We start from the raw sequence: 17,021 nt of genomic DNA, 5'->3' as shown, positions 1-17,021 counted from the left end.
TTTTACTAAGTGCTCCAGAGCTTGGGCTTCTGATGACACCAACTACAACCTTTGTTGCTGTTGTCAGCTACCTCAAGTTGGCCTCAAGGTGACCCCATGCTCAGTGGAACAAAATGCTGTCCTGTGCCATTGACTTCATCAGCTGCAGATCAGACCATTGAGATCCACAGTGTTTTCACTGGGTGACATTTGAACGTAGATAGACTCCTATTCTGTCTTAGTCTGAAAGTTTTGCTTAAACCTGTTCAGCATCATAGCAACACACAAGCCTCCATTGGCGGACAAATGGTGGCTACACATAAGAACACTGGCCAGAAAATGAAGCCAGGTCTTCCATATACAAGGCAAGAACTCTGCCACTGAACCACCAATGCCTCAACTACAACCTCCGGGTGGCCTTAATCAACAGATGTGAATAATGAAGAGTTGGATCTGTTTTTAGAGTGCTGCAGTCTGTCCTTAAAAGAGGGAACTGATAGCAAAGTTAAAATTTTCACAATTTAGCATAGTGGTTAAGGGCACGGAATCTGCAGGAAAACCATCTGAGTTCACTCTTTCCTGGCACTGGTAAAAATGGTACCTACCTCATACAGCTACCCTGAGGATTAAGTGAGAAACAATTCAAATAAAATCCTTAGCACAGCCTCTGGCGTAAGCACTCCACACATAGTTGCTGGGATTTTTACAGTATTATCACTGCCGCAGCAATAGTACCTAGTAGAAATCCTGTATTACATGGCCTAGTAGGAAAGGGTCTCAGAAATGCATTCTTCAATTGTATCCCAGTTGTATACCAGGGCAATAATTCACTCTACCTCACATTCCTAACAAATATTATGTACTATATATGAATAGACTTGACAGCACTGGGTTATATGTTTAAAAGAAACCCTGGTGGAGTAGTGGTTAAGAGCTACGACTGCTAACCAAAAGGTCGGCAGTTCAAATCCACCAGGCGCTCCTTGGAAACCCTCTGGGGCAGTTCTACTCTGTCTTCTAGGGTCGCTATTAGTCAGAATCAACTTGACGGCAGTGGGTTTGGTTTTTTGGTTTATGTTTAGATATTTCACAAACAGGGCAGCTAATTTCATTGCTGAATCACTGTCACTCTTAGAAAGCATTTCTTTCTGATTCTTTCTTCCATTTTCCCTCTGAAACAACTCAAAATAAGGCTACTGTCATCTCTATGTGGCCTTTCTACCCTGTGAAGGCCTCTTTCGTAAGGTTCTCTAACTCTTCTTTCTAGCTGTGCTCTGGGCAAGAGACTGGTGCTATCAATTACAGACCAGCTTTTTCCCTGCCTCTAACTACCACAGCCTGAGATGTCCTATTGAAATTAAGCACTATCTGAAAGGTCTAGGTGGAAGGGATAAATTCTGTTTGTAAAATGCATAAACCCCACAACAAACCTAATTCTCTTTTCTTTCTCCCTTTCCAGGACAAAGGAGTCCCTGGGTGGTGCAAAAGCCTAAGCATTCAACTACTAACCAAAAGGTTGGCGGTTCAAACCTACCCAGAGAAGAAAGGCCTGGAGATCTGCTTCCAAAAGGTCACAGCCATGGAAACTCTATGGATCACAGTTCTACTCTGCAACACGTGGGGTCACCCTGAGTTGGATCAACTCAATCATAACTGTGGTTTGGGTTTTCCCATGACAAATGAGTCCCCGCTCCACCCTTACCCTGTAAACACTACCAGTTTAAAAAAAAAAAAAAAAGAAAAGTGGAAACAAAGAGAAGAGTTTGATTTATTGGCTGCTCATTGGGAAAGATTATTTAGAACATTATTGAGGTGAAAATTAAATTCTAGTTACAGATGCATAAAACTTTACTTTAAACCCAATTAGCTTTTATAAGACTATCAATTCCCTTCTAAACCTCATACAGAGCAAGGTACCTCAGTCATAATCTATATGATCCTTTGTTGTTTTTAAATGATTAAAGCATACATAATACATAACGCAGTTGATATTAAATATCTTGGGGGGGTGGATGACAACTTAATAGAACTACTTTCACTCTTAAGCATTAACTGGTCATTTATAAATGTTCTGTACATACCCTTTCCATTTTAAATTTTCTCCTTAAAAGGACTTTACTTGTGAACTATTTGTTGTTATCTGCTCTTTATTTGCATAAACGCACATCATAAGTCGTCCAAAACAACATCTAAAGTTGCTCTTAATATTTCTTCAGAAATGTTCATTTTTAAGGAACATTCAATTAAACAAATAAAAACTCAGGTCTTTACTCTGTAACACACGTTCAGATGTGTCAGGATTTACAGTTTCCTTGACCTGAAACCTCAGGTTAAAAGCCTCCCACAACATACAAGGTGCCAGCTTCTTTGCCCAACTCAGGAACTTACATAAAAGAGAAAAAATAAAATGCTTGAAATCACAGTGACCAAACGCTTTGAATTAATAATTACATTAAATAACCATAACTTTTTGTTTAACTATTCACATTCCACACAGTGGAAATTATCCTTTCTTCTAGGTTTTTCACTTACATTTTTCAACTTTGAAGAGCGGCAACAACAAAGAAACAACTTACAGGCTTACAATATGTGTTTTTCTCTTTTAATGCCAAGCACAACGCGTACATCATAAAATTCATATTTGGTGTTTGGCATTATTTTATTAGGAAAGATTGAGATCACAAATATCTCGCCATAAAAAAAAAAATCTACTATAATAATGAAAAAAATATATCATGACCTCATCTGTGACTCCAATACAATATGTAACAGATATGGCATTTTCAATAAATGTTGGAAGACACACCATACTCATGTTAGTCTTAATATAGGCACAGTAAGAAAAGCAGACATTTCTTTTTGGCTAATGCTTTAGGGTAGTTATGCTGCTGATTATCTCAGTAAAGTTAATTTTGAGGAAATTCTCTTTACTTGAGCCAAATCTGACTTACATGCAAGACCATGGTACAAGCTACTAAAAGAAGATTACTGCTGCCAACTAAAGTCATCTCTTTTTAACAACATTGCATGCTTGTGGCAGACTTAAAACAACAAAAGAAATTCAATGTTTGCTGGTGCTAGATGTCATTTTTCCTTTCTGGTGTGGGTTTACGTTTTCAGCTCCCTGCCCTTTCTCTTCCTCTCCCCCGCTCTCAAAATTCTGGCTTAGCGTTTGTGTGCTTAATTAGATCCATTCTGTGCTTTATTGTTGGAGGATGTGGGTGACACAAAGATTGAGAGAAGTGACAGGGGCATACAGTGTATACAAAACGCACAGACTATGCGTCTGTACAAACTTGCCCGGTGCAGAATTATCAGTAGTGAGTTTAAAAGGTTCAAAATTAGACCCAACATTTTGGGTGTTCAAGATAACTGCTGCCTCAAAGTATGGTTCCTGTTGTTAGATGGGAAAGCACTGGACCAAAACAAAAACAGCCTCTTTGGTTTCAATGGTTCTCTGAATGCCAGAGCCACAACTGGCAACTGAATCCCAAGTCTGTGGTGTTTGTTTCCCATATTACACATGACTTGGATAGTGAGGTGAGAAGATACAAGGCAAAAAGTGTATTTCGCGGATTTACATATAAAACAGATCTGAACAGAACAGGCTAGCCAAATCCAAAGTGCAGAAAGGTTAACACATCCTTCACTTTGGTCATTAGATACAGCTTAAGTAGGCACTGAGAGCAGCCCAGTTTAATCAGAGAAGAGCACCTATCAGTAGGTACTGAATAGTTACAAAGCTACATGGATCCCACCAGCAGCAGTGGACAGTTAATCCACCCAAATAATCTGCTTGAAGAGGGGTTTCCATATCCCTCACACCATCTCCTAGATATTAAGAGCTAACTACTCCTGTTTCATTCTGTTGTATATAGGGTCACTATGCATCAGAACTGACTCGACGGCAATAACTCCTTAGCCAGAGTCCCTGGGTGGTGCAAATAGTTAATAAGCTCAGCTGCGTATTATTAGAGGTTCTAGCCCACCCATAGGGGCCTCAGAAAAAAGGCCTGGCAATCTACTTCTGAAAAAATAAGCCACTGAAAACCCTATGGAGCACAGTTCTACTCTGACACATATGGGGTGGCATAAGTAGGAGTCAACTTGACTGGAACTGGTTTATTCCTTAGCCACAGGAGTAGTTATTTCCTTACTTCTCTATTTCCTTACTGTCCTCTTCTCTCTGGCTCTATCTCTATTTAAAATAATAAAAAGACTGGAAACATAATAGGGCAGGCCTTGAACTCCATAATCTTTGATGGGTTCTTTTATATCAGGTACACTCACAAGAAACAGAACCTTTAGAATACGGAGTCTTGGCTCTCAGAAACATTATGCAGAATAATGAACTGGGAAAGAGGTGATTATAACCAAGAAAAAGGATAGATATTAGGACCTTCTGCCTAAGAGGTTTCTGTCTTTTGCCTGTGTAGGGGATTCTGAGCTACACCTCTTGCCCACCTAAGGGGCAAAGCAGGTGGGGCTGTTTTGGTTTGGCTCCCTACTTGGTTCTGAAAATAGGAGTGGTCCATACTTATGTTTTAAGTTTGGTGTTGGGTCACAGCTACTTTTAGCAGATCACAATGTCAGCCAAAGTTAATGATTCTGGACTAGTTTCATTTCTCTTGTGTTCCCTTGGGTTCCGTTAAAAACCAGGAAAAAAAAGGTAAAACAAAACAGGAGACCACAGGTCTCATTGTATTTTGGGGTTTGCCTGCTAAGCCTCTGCACATTTTTGTGCACAATTTTGCTGAGCCCAACCTGGCCTCACTCTCAATCCCTTCCTTTGTCACTCCTCTATCCTTCTCATCCTTCTTGACCAGCCTTCCCCAGGGTCTGGAGGATCTTCACAAAATGGAAAACATTTACATCCAGTCAAGTCAATTAATTTAGAGGCCTTGGCAGACATGGAATTAAACTGAAATAGTCACCGAGAACCTAAGAAGGGGAAGGCTGTGGAAGGGAGAAGAAGGCAGGAAGCAAGCACAGGTGGAAATAACTTTTCCAAGTCTACTGTGGCACTGAAACAGGTCTCTCACGCCCAGAGTAGCCTTTTCCGTTAATGCTCATTCTGAAGGGAGATTCTGGTCCCCAGGAAGGCACATGCTGGGAAAGGCAGAACCGGATCACAGCCCTGCCCCTTTGCATGTGACTCAGGGCAGTGTGGGTTTTTGTTGCCATCCCCGATTCAAGCTGGTATGTTTACATAATAGGGAGTGCCCTCTAGCAGAGGCTGCGTTTTCTCTGGTGTCTCTAAACACCCACAGGCACCCATATGCACGCATGCACACAAATTACAAACGAGTAGGCTCCTGCCAAGAAGCAGCTGGTGGTTCTTCGTGTCCTTAGGTTTAAGCCAAGTAAGAATCAGCTTGTATGTCTGGCTACGAGCCCGCCTGGGGCTGCATCCCCAGGACAGGCTGGGTGTGCTGGTTTAATCCAAATCGATAGATATGCAACGACATTGCTTCACACGTGTGACCCTCTTCTTCTTGGTAGGCGGCTGTAGTTCTGGGCAGTTGAGTGTGACCATCATGGTGGTGAATTTCTTGGGCTTGCAGAAGGAGCAGGACTGAAAGGAGCCTTCCTCTTTCCGGATGTGCCGCGGGATGTAGAAGGAGTTGCACTGGCCGTAGCAGAAGCGGTTGATGATGGTGCGGCTGTTGCAGCCCTCCTCGTGGATGGTCTGCTTAAGGGGCTGGGTTTTGCACCAGTCTCGCTTCAGGTATTTGCGCTCGGTCACATGCAGAGCCTCCTGGCTGGACTCCAGCACCTCCTCCCCAGGCATGGCAGTGCCCCGGCCCTGGCCCCTTCCCCGGTTCCTGGATCCTGGCGGCTGGGGCGACTCAGTCTGCTCTGAGTCATTGTGTTGCGCCTTGTCTGGCGGAGGGATGGCCCCTTGGGACCCTTTCTTTTTCCCTTCGGCAGCCGGCAACAGGGTCCCCAAGAGGAGAAGCAGGGCCACCACCGTGTAGGCGGTGCGGCTCATGCTAAAGGAGAGAAGCACAGGCGGGGAGACATGAAAAATGGAGAAGTTAGTTCATTACAAAATGAGTAACAGCAGCTAACATTTCTATCAAACCAAAAACCAGTTGCCTTTGAGTTGATTCTGACTCATGGCGACCCCGCATGTGTCAGAGTAGAATGGTGTTCCATAACGTTTTCAATAGCTAATTTTTCGGAAGTCGATTGCCAGGCATTTCTCCTGAGGAGCCTCTTGGTAGACTGAACCTCCAATCCTTCAGTTAGCAGCCAACCAAGTTAACTGTCTGCACCACCCAGGAACTTTCAACTTTTTTCTCAGGCACTTGTTAAACACTTTCCGTAAAATATTTCATTGACATCTCACAATATCTCTATGAATTCAATACCATTATTTTTATTGCTATTATGTTACTGCTCTCTTGATCATAAAGCCATGAAGTAACTTACCCAGGGTCACGCAGGGTAATAAGCCAGTATTTGAACTCAGTCAGGGACTATCTCTTCAACGCTTGTACTTCCACAGGAATTTCTCCTTCCCGTCTTTGGCTTTGTATTAGAGTCACATAACTGTATTCACTCATGTATATGACAATATCTAGTGAGCTCCTACTATACTGGTACCATATTACTTTCAGGAGTTTTGGGGGGAACATATTTGCTACTTTTTTTTTATTGTGGTAAATATACACATGTAACAAAACAGGTGCCATTTCAAAATTCCTCACATGTACAGTTCAGTGACAGGCTTATCATGTTGCTCAACCATCACCATTATCCGTTTCCAAATTTTTTCATTAACCTTAACAGCTCAGTGTCCTCTAAGCAAGGAGTCTCCCTTCTCCCCTAACTCCTGCTCCACCGCTGGTAACCATTAATAAACTTTGGTCTCTATACACTTGCCTATTTTAGACATTTCATGTAGGTGGGATCACACAATATCTGTCCTTTTGGGACTGACTTATTTCATTCAGCAAGACGTTTTCAATGTTCATCCATGTTGTGCCTACCTTGCTTTATAAACGCGATGAGTTAACTTCACTGCCTAGAGGGCCTCATTGTCCAGGAAAGTCTCGGCCTATCTCCTCAGCCAGCCTGAGTGTTTTCTGAGCTGTGCCTTGTTCAGTTGGTTGAATGCTTATAAGAATTTCCATTGTTACCAGGCATTGGGAGGGAAGGAGAGACCAGTGGAGAAGACCAGGAAGCACTTGTCAGAGGGAGAACAACTTAACAGGAAGAACACTGGATTCCCGGAAGTCAAGACCAGCCTTCCAGCTGCTATCTGAGCTCAAGAAAGTCACTTTACTTCTTCAATAAATGATTTCATCTAAGCAAAGACACAAATACCTCACCTCCCCAGACAGGCTGTGAAGATCAAATTGGATATAAAAGCAAAAGTAATTTGAGAGCTAACCATAATAGGAGATGGGTATTACAGATGGAACGGATTACTACCAGGAAGATCACCTAATTTATAAGGCTCCTTGACCCCTCGCATATTCTCATCTTGGAACTAGGCACAGGCATTCATTATATTTTTCTTTATACTATGATATGTAATTTTTCTAAGTAGCCCTGGTGGCACAATGATTAAGCGCTTGGCTGGTAACTGAAAGGTTGGTGGTTTGAACCCACCAGCTGCTCTGCTGGAGAGAAGACCTGGTGATATGCTCCTGTAAAGGTGACAGCCTAGGAAACCCTATGGGGCTGTTCTACTCTATCTATAGGGTCACTGTGAGTCAGAATCAACTTGACAGCACCAAAAAACAACATATACATTTTTCTACCTTTTAAATTGTGAAATATGTCATTCAGTGTGAAATACGTCATGATGCATATAAAAACCAAACCAAACTTGCTGCCATCGAGTTGATTCTGACTCATCGCAACACTACAGGACAGAGAAGAACTGCTCCATGGGTTTTCAAGGAGCAGCTGGTAGATTCAAACTGCCAACCTTTTGGTTAGCAGCCATAGCTCTTAACCACTGTGCCACCAGGGCTCTGATTTATATACGTATATTAAAAAAAAAAAACTCACTGTTGAGTCAATTCCAACTCATAGTGACATATATACATATACATATGTATATACACACACATATATATAATTTATACATATATATAACATATATATAGCCTGGAGCTAGATATGGGTCAGAAAGGGCAATGCTGTACAAACAGTGGCAAAAAGAAAAAAAAAAGGGAGGGGGAGGTATACAGAAAATTGAAACAAAGCAGGAAAACAAAGATGGAGAGAAAAAAAGGAATGGAACATAAATCAGAGGGAAAAAAAACTCAAATCCATTGCCAACAAGTCAATTCTGACTCATGGTGACCCCATACATTACAGAGTGGAACTGCTCCATGGGGTTTTCTTCACCGTAATTCTTACGGAAGCACATTGCCAGGCCTTTCTTCCGCAGTGACACGGGATGGGTTCAAACCACCAACTTCTAGGTTAGTAGTTGAGTGCAAGCTGTTAGTGGCACCCAGGGATGTAAAAAAAAGGACTATTCTAGAGGCAAGGTGTTCAGAGAAAGTAGGACAGACAGAGGAGGAGGAAGGGGGAGAGGTGTGTATTTTTGCAAAGGAGGGTGCTATAGAGAAGTGTCCAGATTCTTCAGATTGGCCTAAGACGGTGCTTCCCAAACTTGAAAGTGCAGATGAATCACCTGGGGTGGCTGCTGAAATGCAGGTTTTGATTCAGTAGGTCTACCGTCCTAACAAGCTCTGAGTAGCAAGACCTATAGCGCTTGCAGGGGGCACAGAAGAAATTATTAAAACGTGGAAGCCTTTTCTTTTCAATGAGTGCGTTTCAGGTTCATCACTGGGCCTCCCTCTTCAGGACATCACACCAGTCTGACATGAATCTTCCCATTCCCTTTCCCTCCCATGGTTTTCCAAGCCTAAGAACACAACCGTAAGTACCTATATCCCTGCCCTCTTTCTGCGCAGCAATATTACACGTGATAATCACTATTGTTGTTGTGTGCCGTCGAGTCGATTCTGACTCATAGCCACCCTAGAGGACAGAGTAGAACTGCCCCCATAGCATTTCCCAGGCTGTAATTTTCATGGGAGCACATCGTCAGGCCTTTTCTCTCAAGTTGCTGCTGGCGAGTTCAAACCGCCAATCTTTTGGTAAGCAACCAAGCGCTTAACCACTGAGCCACCAGGGCTCCTTATGATAACCACTCAGTGCAATTTAATAGTAACCTTATCATCCCCTCCCTCCCTGGACTGTACAAGTTAGCATTATTAGCTACAGCAATTATCCACAGACAAAGGCCGTGTGTAATCTGTGTTCTATGAAGGACAGGCCTGGCAAGTAAAGCCATCCAGCTCAAGAATAATGTGGAATTAAGATAATTAAACATGACAATCAAAATATCCTTAGATGGCACCATCTTCCCAACATTCGCCTAATACACTGGGGCAAGTTCAAGTTTGGAGCTGATAATGTGACATTTAGTTCCTGTTTTGACTCTAAGGCTCCCCGGTTTTTGTCAGTTTATATTACAACATCCCCATTCTTCAAACAGAGCCTTTTTTGCCCAATAGGAACAAGAAATTAATTTTGTTGCTTTGCCGTTTTAAAAAATCACTGATTAAAAAAGTCCGGTTATAAAAGAGTGCTGATTTTCTCCAGAGATCCGGATCACTTGAGCTGTGACTGACCCATCTCCCGGACAAATACATTGTAAATGTGAGCGGCTTTCACAAGTTTCTGTTGTTTACACAATTTGGGGCCAGAATCCGAAACAGAATTCAATCACTGCCCATTTCAAAGGAGGAGTACAGAAACTGGCCCTAGGTAGAGGCCCATGATCTTATCCCACACACACTAAACATGGCCAACCGGCCAACTCAGCATTCCTAGACCATGGCCCTACTGGGAATGTCTACTGTATATGTCGGGTTCACTTCATGAGGCCATTCCTTCCCTCAAACATCTGTCAAAAATGCAATTTTCTTTCTTCAGACAAGCTGAGGACCTTCTTTATATTCAACCTTTCTTTTCTGGCATTTTCACATCTCTCCTTGTATAAGGATTCATGAAGTCTTGTTCATCATCATTGCCTCAGTTTCTGGCATACAGAGTGGGGGCTCATTAATGAATGACTTCTGTGGACCATAATGATTTTCAGGTTTTCCATTCTTTGCCTTTTAAGATGGCTCCACAGATGTAAATAAGCAGTGAAGCCAAATGCAATATTTCCGGTTTCTGACCCACAGTATGGCAAACCCCTTCCCGACTAGGGAGCAGCCTAATACTTGCCTTCATTTTTCTAGGAAAACTCCAGAGTCCCTTGTTTTTCACTTGGTCTCAAGCTCGATGCTGTGGGTTTTGTTTTCTAATTGAAGTAATTTTTTCCACTATGGCTGAAACCAACAATAAAGCAGTAAATTCAAAAATTGGTCAATTGTGGTTTTCGGTTTTAATTTGGACAGACTTCTTGTTCCTATGGGAGCAAACATACCCCATAAGCCAAAGGGATCTCGAGTGACAGGCTGCTGGTTTTTGTTTGTTTTACAAAAATTAAATTTTTTCTCAAAATAAGATTTATTAGCTCTGGAAAATATTACGAAATGGTTTTTCTTTTTTAAAATGTCTGCTCTTTAAAGATCTCAGGCACTGATTGTGAAGCCTTTGAGTCCTCAAACATTCTAAATAGTCAGAAGTAAAGGCCAGCTTCAAGAATCTTAATCAACAGAGACCTTAACTTTTGGGAGAACACCAGTGCTCTGAAGGGTACTGGTTATGTTAACGAGTAAGAGGAAGGGGATGGGGGCTATAGTTAGTACTGGAACTAGGGTTCTGTCAACTCATTGTGGTCAAGTCACCCTACACCCCCCACCTCCAAACTGGTCTTGATTACTCATTGATGGAAACAGCAACGTTTTGCTTTGGAAGTCCCTACTGTACTGCCACCAAACAATTTGCAGTTTGTAAGTATCACAGGCATGGAGAAAATCAGGAAGGTGGAAATCCTCTGAGGACAAAGACTGTCTTCTCACTGTTTGCCACACCAACGCCTAACAGGGTGCCCCATAATAAAAAAACCATTCCAAATGCTGATCCAGGTTTAGGTTCCTATCAATTATCACCCATACCCAACCATGATTTGCAAACATTTTTTGGTAATTTCTATTCATGAAATGACCCACATCATTAAGCTACAGCTGTATCTCATGGACCCAGAGCACATCATAATGACCCCCAAAGCCTTCCCTTGAGTCTCCTTTGCAGACAGTATTATCCTTTTCAAATATTGACTCAACTTCCCCTTAATGCATGTCTGCTTCTGCAAGTAATATGATCATATTTTCATGGTGAGCTTTCTCCACAACTGTTCTCCACCAGCAAGCTTCACCTCACCCCTACATTTTTTTTCTTTTTTCTTTTACCACTCTCCTTCCCTCCAATTCACTTGCCCCAGAGGACATAAATATTCTCAAAGTAAGTCTTCTCTACCTGACCATTTCCGGTTTCTCTTAGTGATCAAGTGTATTTTTTTTTTTAAGTCTTCTCTCCCTGACCATTTCCGGTTTCTCTTAGTGATCAAGAGTAAACATCTGCAGGCAAGATAAGCCATATTAATCACCTCTGTCCTTTGCAGGTTGAGTGATTTATTCCAATCTCTAAGAGCATCATCTTCTACTTCTGGGGAACTCAGAAATAAAAAATAGGATATGTGGCCTGTGTCCAGTGCTCTTGACTCCACAAGAGTGGAATCTGATGTCTTAGGTAAAGTTCAGGCCAGCTCCTTTCTCCACTGTTCTCATCATATTTCTCATGTTAACTAACAAACCCACTCATGATCAGTTAAATGGAGTTTTGAATAGGGATTACAGTAAAGAGAGAATGGTCAGGAAACCAGAAGTCTGCGCCTGAATTTCTAATTAAGTTCTCCTGATGAATCAAGCTTTAGAAAGACATTATACAGGCCATCAAATTATTCTTCCAACATAAAATGTAATGGAAGTGACGGAAAGTGCCCTAAGTGTAGGCCAGATTTTAGTATAACCTGCTCTTAGGACTAAATCTTAGAGAAGGGCAAAGTAGAAGTAGATAGGAGATAGTATGTGGGTTATTTTTAATTTCATCATTAATTTTAAAAAAGATAATCAACTTTTAGAAATTAAGGGGAGAACTTCTTAATTATATACTGGGTTGATTTTTTCTTCTCCTCACCCCCCCACCCCAGACAAGTCTTACCCAGGTGATAAGAAAAGCTAATGGCTGGAACACTAGTGGTGGAGGAGGATAAAGTCTCATTCTCTACCTACATCTCTAGAGTGCCCTAACCACAACCTTCCTATTGTAAAGACCCCAAAAAACAAAAAAACCCAAACCCACTGCCACAGAGCCGATTCCAACTCATAACAACCTTATAGGATGAAGTAGAACTGCCCACAGGGTTTCCAAGGCTGTAAATCTTCATGGAAGCAGACTGCCATATCTTTCTCCAGAGAAACCGTTCATGGTTTTTGAACCACTGACCTTTTGGTTAGTGGCCAAGCACTTTAACCAGTGTGCCACCGAGGCTCAGGCTAAATCAGGCTGGGGCCCAGCATCCATTCAGCAGGCAGAAGACTACCTGGTAGTTAAATATCTCAGGAGCTCTATGTTCATCAGAAGATTTTTTAGTGAAGTTAATGATTGTATACAATCCTTGAGGTCAACAGGAAACAAGTTAAATATCTCAGGAGCTCTATGTTCATCAGAAGATTTTTTAGTGAAGTTAATGATTGTATACAATCCTTGAGGTCAACAGGAAACAAGTTAGAAGGTAATAAATAGTAAATGTCCACTGAACACCACTACTGAGAGGCAACCAACTTACAGGTCTGTAGTATAGTGAAAGATGTGTATTAATCATGGTGTGAGTGGGATTCAGGATTCGATTCCAGAAAATTCTGCAATACATACTGGTGATGTATACTGTTACTATTTCTGCCAACACCACCACTAGTTACAAGACCTAACCTTTATTTCTGAGCCCTTACCATGCCAGGCATTATGCTAAAATTCTGACTTAATTTTCTCATTTATTTTCCACAACAACCTATGAGGTGGATAAAATTGTCTCCTCTTTTACCAATCAGGTAATCCAGACTCAGATAAGGCTAGGCATCGGCCCAAGGTCACACAGCACGTGAGTGGGAGAGGGCAGGATGTGAACCCAGTTCTGTCTAACCCCTAAACGCATATCGTGAACCACTATTCTATCCAGCACAGTATTTAAGAAGGGACACATGGATTTGTTTTCTAATGCAGTGGGGTTTGAGGAATATTGTAAATCAAATAATCATCTATTTTGGAGCTTCAGTCTCACATGTGAAGAAAAAAGACTGCTCTAGCCCCCAGCGTTACTGTTGTACTCTGCATTTCTAAGAGCATATGTTAAAACTAGAGAAAATCCCTTGCAGATGTAAGGCAGAGGCTGATAACACTTGCCTTCGGTTAGACGGTGCAGTCCCTTCCCCGCCCCTCCCCTTTCCTTTACAGAAAAGGCTAGGTTTTCCCTCTGTCTTCTCCGTTCTAGGACTTGCTCCACAGCTTTCCTGTCGACAAGAATTTCTTGGGAGAACGGGTCCGTGACATAAAAATTCCTGGCATTTTATCACTTAAATTAAAAGTCAATACGTAACTTTACACATAATCACTTTTAGTGAACGCATCTTCACCTTCAGTTTAGAAGACAGGGCAGACGGGGGCTCATTCAGAGATGGGGGCACAGAATAGGTCCCGAGTCTTCTATTCTTCCCTGGGTAGCCACTCAGATAAGGACCACATGAGCCCACCTGGACTTCCTACAGATGGTACGTTACCAAAATATTTGGTTCACAATGAACTTTAAAGAAAACAGGAAATCTTAGGGCGAGAGTAATTGGGAGTGTGTAGCAAGGTGTATATGGGTTTTTGTGTGAGAGACTGACTTGATTTGTAAACTTTCGCTTAAAGCACAATAAAAATTATATATATATATAAAAAGAAGATAGGAAATCTGTGAAATTACAAAGTTTACAAAAGACTCTAATTCCTGCAATGACCTAGAGGTTAAGCACACACACACACACACATTGCAACTACAGTTCTAAAAAAAAAAAAAAAAAACGCTTCAATAATTTGTTAATACTAACCATTGGGAATGGACTCTGCGGGAACTAAGCCTACCCAGTGACAGTAATCAAATTACTTACTGTTGTGGATTTGAGGGGTGTGCTGGAAGAGATGAGAATCTGTAGTTTTCTTAACATCTTTGCTTGCTTGCTTTGAAAAGTCCATCTCAAGTTCCCCTTCCCCCCTCCCTTCCAAAAAGAAAAAATAAAAGGGATGGGGGAGAGCCATACGAGTGAAAGAAGGCACCTCACCCTAGGATCGGGGTTATCTTAACCTCTTCTAAGCTATTTATTTAACTTGTGTGTACAGCCAGGAAAAAAAAAAAAAAAGCCACTACTCTGGGGTCCCTGGGACAGCTTAAAACCCTGGTGATCCACTTAACACAGTAGATTGTATTTTACTCAACTCGTGTCCTGGCACCATCTCAAAAGGAAATATAAACAGGCGTACACCGCTTGGATTTGCTCTCTCCAACAGGAGATCCGATTACCTACCGATGGTCGCCCCTTTGCCCCCGGAACGATTTAAGAAGTGATTTTAACCCCTAACTTCGAAGTTAGATCTCTGTCTAAGAGAGCCCAGATTCCGAGCCGGCCGGGGAGGTACAGCCGGGCTCGGCGAAGGGAGTGCATTCAAGCCAGGTCTGGACGCGAGCGGAGGGCTTCACAGCAGAGGCTGGTCACCTCCAGTCCACCCGCCGCATCGCCCGGGGACGGTCGCCAAAGCCAGACGCAGAGAAACGCTGGCTGGGGAGCCCCCAAAGTGGAGCTGGGGGACTAAGACGATAATGCCGCGAGAGAGCGGCGAACTCGTCTGCTCTTCCCAAGCCTGTAGTCTACAAATATCTCCGGCCAGAGAGGTGACAGCCCAGACAGACCCCTAGCTTTACTCCTCAAACTGCAGAGGACTCAGCAGGGTTGGCAAGGCCAGGCGGCGCGTGAGGACGCGGGGCGACCTGGGCGTCTGAGCCGCACACCAGCCTCCCACCGCCAGTCCCACGTCTTCCGTCGCCAGCAAAGCACAGCGAGACGAGGCTGGGGCCTCTAGGACAGAGATTATGGTACCTGCGCAAGGAGGACCTGGCCGGTTGTCGCTGCCCAGCGCCTGGATGTGGTTTTCCTGACGTCGTTCAGCCACGGCACTCGGGGAACCGGGACAGTCCCCGAAGAGGGACGAGCGCTCGCGTGTGCCCAGCCAGCACGTGTGTGTACGCCGGGCGTGCCGGGTGAGCACTGCGGGCTCGCGGGACCCCATCCGGGCCGTGCAGCGCTCTCCCGCTGTCCACTTACCCGACTCTCGGGTTTTTACCGCGGCCGGACCCGGCGGCTCCGCTCTTTCCAGCGCGCTCTTGCCAGCTTCTCCATCTCACCTCGAGGATGGGGGAATGGGCCAATTCGCCCATTCTCCGGATCCTCGGGTCCACAGCTGGATAGCATCGGGCTCTGACCAGCGCCCAAGATATCAGCAGCCCCCGCACAGTGCCTCAGACACCTGGGAGCCCTCTCCGCGCAAATTGCCGCTCCGTCTGCGGCGAATCCGCAAGGTCCTCGCGTCTCCCGCTCGCTCTCCGGCTTCTCCCGCGCTCCCACCGCCCCGCTCGCGGCCTTGCAGTGCAGACGGCTCTCGCAGGCGTGGCTCCCACTAGCACCAAAGGCATGCTAACGGGGCTCCAGGGGTCAAAATGGGATGTGGGGTCATCCCGCCCTCTCTTGACATGCTTTCTCCCCGCCTTTGCCTGCAGACGGCGCACCGCGAGGTCAAGGCAGCCGCGACCTCAGCATGAAAGACCCAGCGGCGCCGCGCGGGGGCCTGGGCCTGCGTGCACCGAGGGCTGCACCGAGCGGGGCGCGCCGGTTGTTGGCGGACCCCACCCCAGTCCCTGACCTCCTTACTCACCTGTCACTGCGGCGGGTCTTCCGGGCCTGCGCTCTCCACGCGTGGCGCTGCGTGCGGCCGCGGCCTGAGCCGCCGGGGCTCGGCGCGGGGTCAGCCGGACGGGGAGCGATGCACCCGTGGCGCACTGGGTCGCCAGGTCCGCGGAGGGCGCACCGAGTGCCGGGCATCGCGCCGTCCCGGGTTTAAATGCTGGCGGCCCAGCGCAGCGTCCGGAGCCGCGCCTCTCCATTGGCCAGGCGCCGCCGCCGCCGCCGGACCCGCTATCCGCCCCCTTTCCCGGTACTGCCCCCGCCCCCTGCACCCCTCCTGCTTCCCCGCGGGGTCCCCTCTCCGCCCGCCTCGCCTCTTTGTCTGCTCCCCCCGCCCGGGCCGGCTGGGAGAGGTCACCCCAGGGAACCGCGCCTGGAATGCACAGCAAATCACATTTTCCGCTCCCGTTGGAGGGGGAAGCGCGGGAGGAAATTCCCCCGGCTCCCGGCCCCTCATTCCTCCTTCGCCCCAGGCCTGGGCTTTTCCTCTCGCCCGCTCAGCTTCGCCTGCGCCGGCCCCACGACGCGCTCTGTCGCGGAGCCTGCCCTGGGAAGAGCAAGATCCCTGTGAGATCGGGACAGATGAAGCGATTCTTTTCCCTTGGAGGGAGCGGGGCTGCGGGACCCTGTGATGGAGCGGTCGCCGCGGCTCTGTCGCGGCTCCGCCCTAGGCCTCCAACTTCGAGGGCGCTGACCCCGGTGCCCCGGTTAACCCCGGCGTGCTCGCCCGCCGCCAGCAAGAGCCCCGTCGCCAACGTGACACCCTCCTCTCCTCGCCCGCCAAGATCCTTTCAGCTCCGAGGCCGGCAACCTCGTCTGTGAGTGTAGAGAGGGCAATAACTGGGGAGAAAAAACCCTAAAAGGACTCTCAAAAAGTCAAGGTTTCCATTGCTAAGCGATCTTAAAAAAGGAAGAGAACAATCGCTAGGTTAGAAGGGGTTTTCTTCAAGTAGCACGTTAAAGATGAATAAATTAGGGAAACAAAACGTTAAACGAGAAAAT

General features: G+C 45.3%; 1 protein-coding gene across 2 annotated transcripts; it reads right to left on the bottom strand.

Annotated features, from left to right (window-relative positions):
• Positions 1 to 1,763: 1,763 nt before the first annotated feature.
• On the bottom strand, positions 1,764 to 16,132 carry GREM1 (gremlin 1, DAN family BMP antagonist). 2 transcript variants are annotated; one of them, XM_049898993.1, is made up of 2 exons: positions 15,991 to 16,132; positions 1,764 to 5,972 (listed from the first exon to the last, which is right to left on the bottom strand). In XM_049898993.1, exon 2 carries the CDS (start codon positions 5,969 to 5,971, stop codon positions 5,417 to 5,419), a length of 555 nt encoding a protein of 184 aa, XP_049754950.1. In that variant the 5' UTR covers position 5,972; positions 15,991 to 16,132; the 3' UTR covers positions 1,764 to 5,416. The 2 variants fall into 2 exon arrangements, with proteins under 2 accessions (XP_049754950.1, XP_049754951.1); XM_049898994.1 differs by lacking the exon at positions 15,991 to 16,132 and adding an exon at positions 15,159 to 15,240.
• Positions 16,133 to 17,021: the final 889 nt, after the last annotated feature.

The sequence above is a fragment of the Elephas maximus genome, chromosome 10 (genome assembly GCF_024166365.1).
Source record: "Elephas maximus indicus isolate mEleMax1 chromosome 10, mEleMax1 primary haplotype, whole genome shotgun sequence".
Classification (NCBI taxonomy): Eukaryota; Metazoa; Chordata; class Mammalia; order Proboscidea; family Elephantidae; genus Elephas; species Elephas maximus.
Note: the sequence above shows the minus strand (reverse complement) of the source record. Positions and strands in the feature narration are given on the sequence as shown.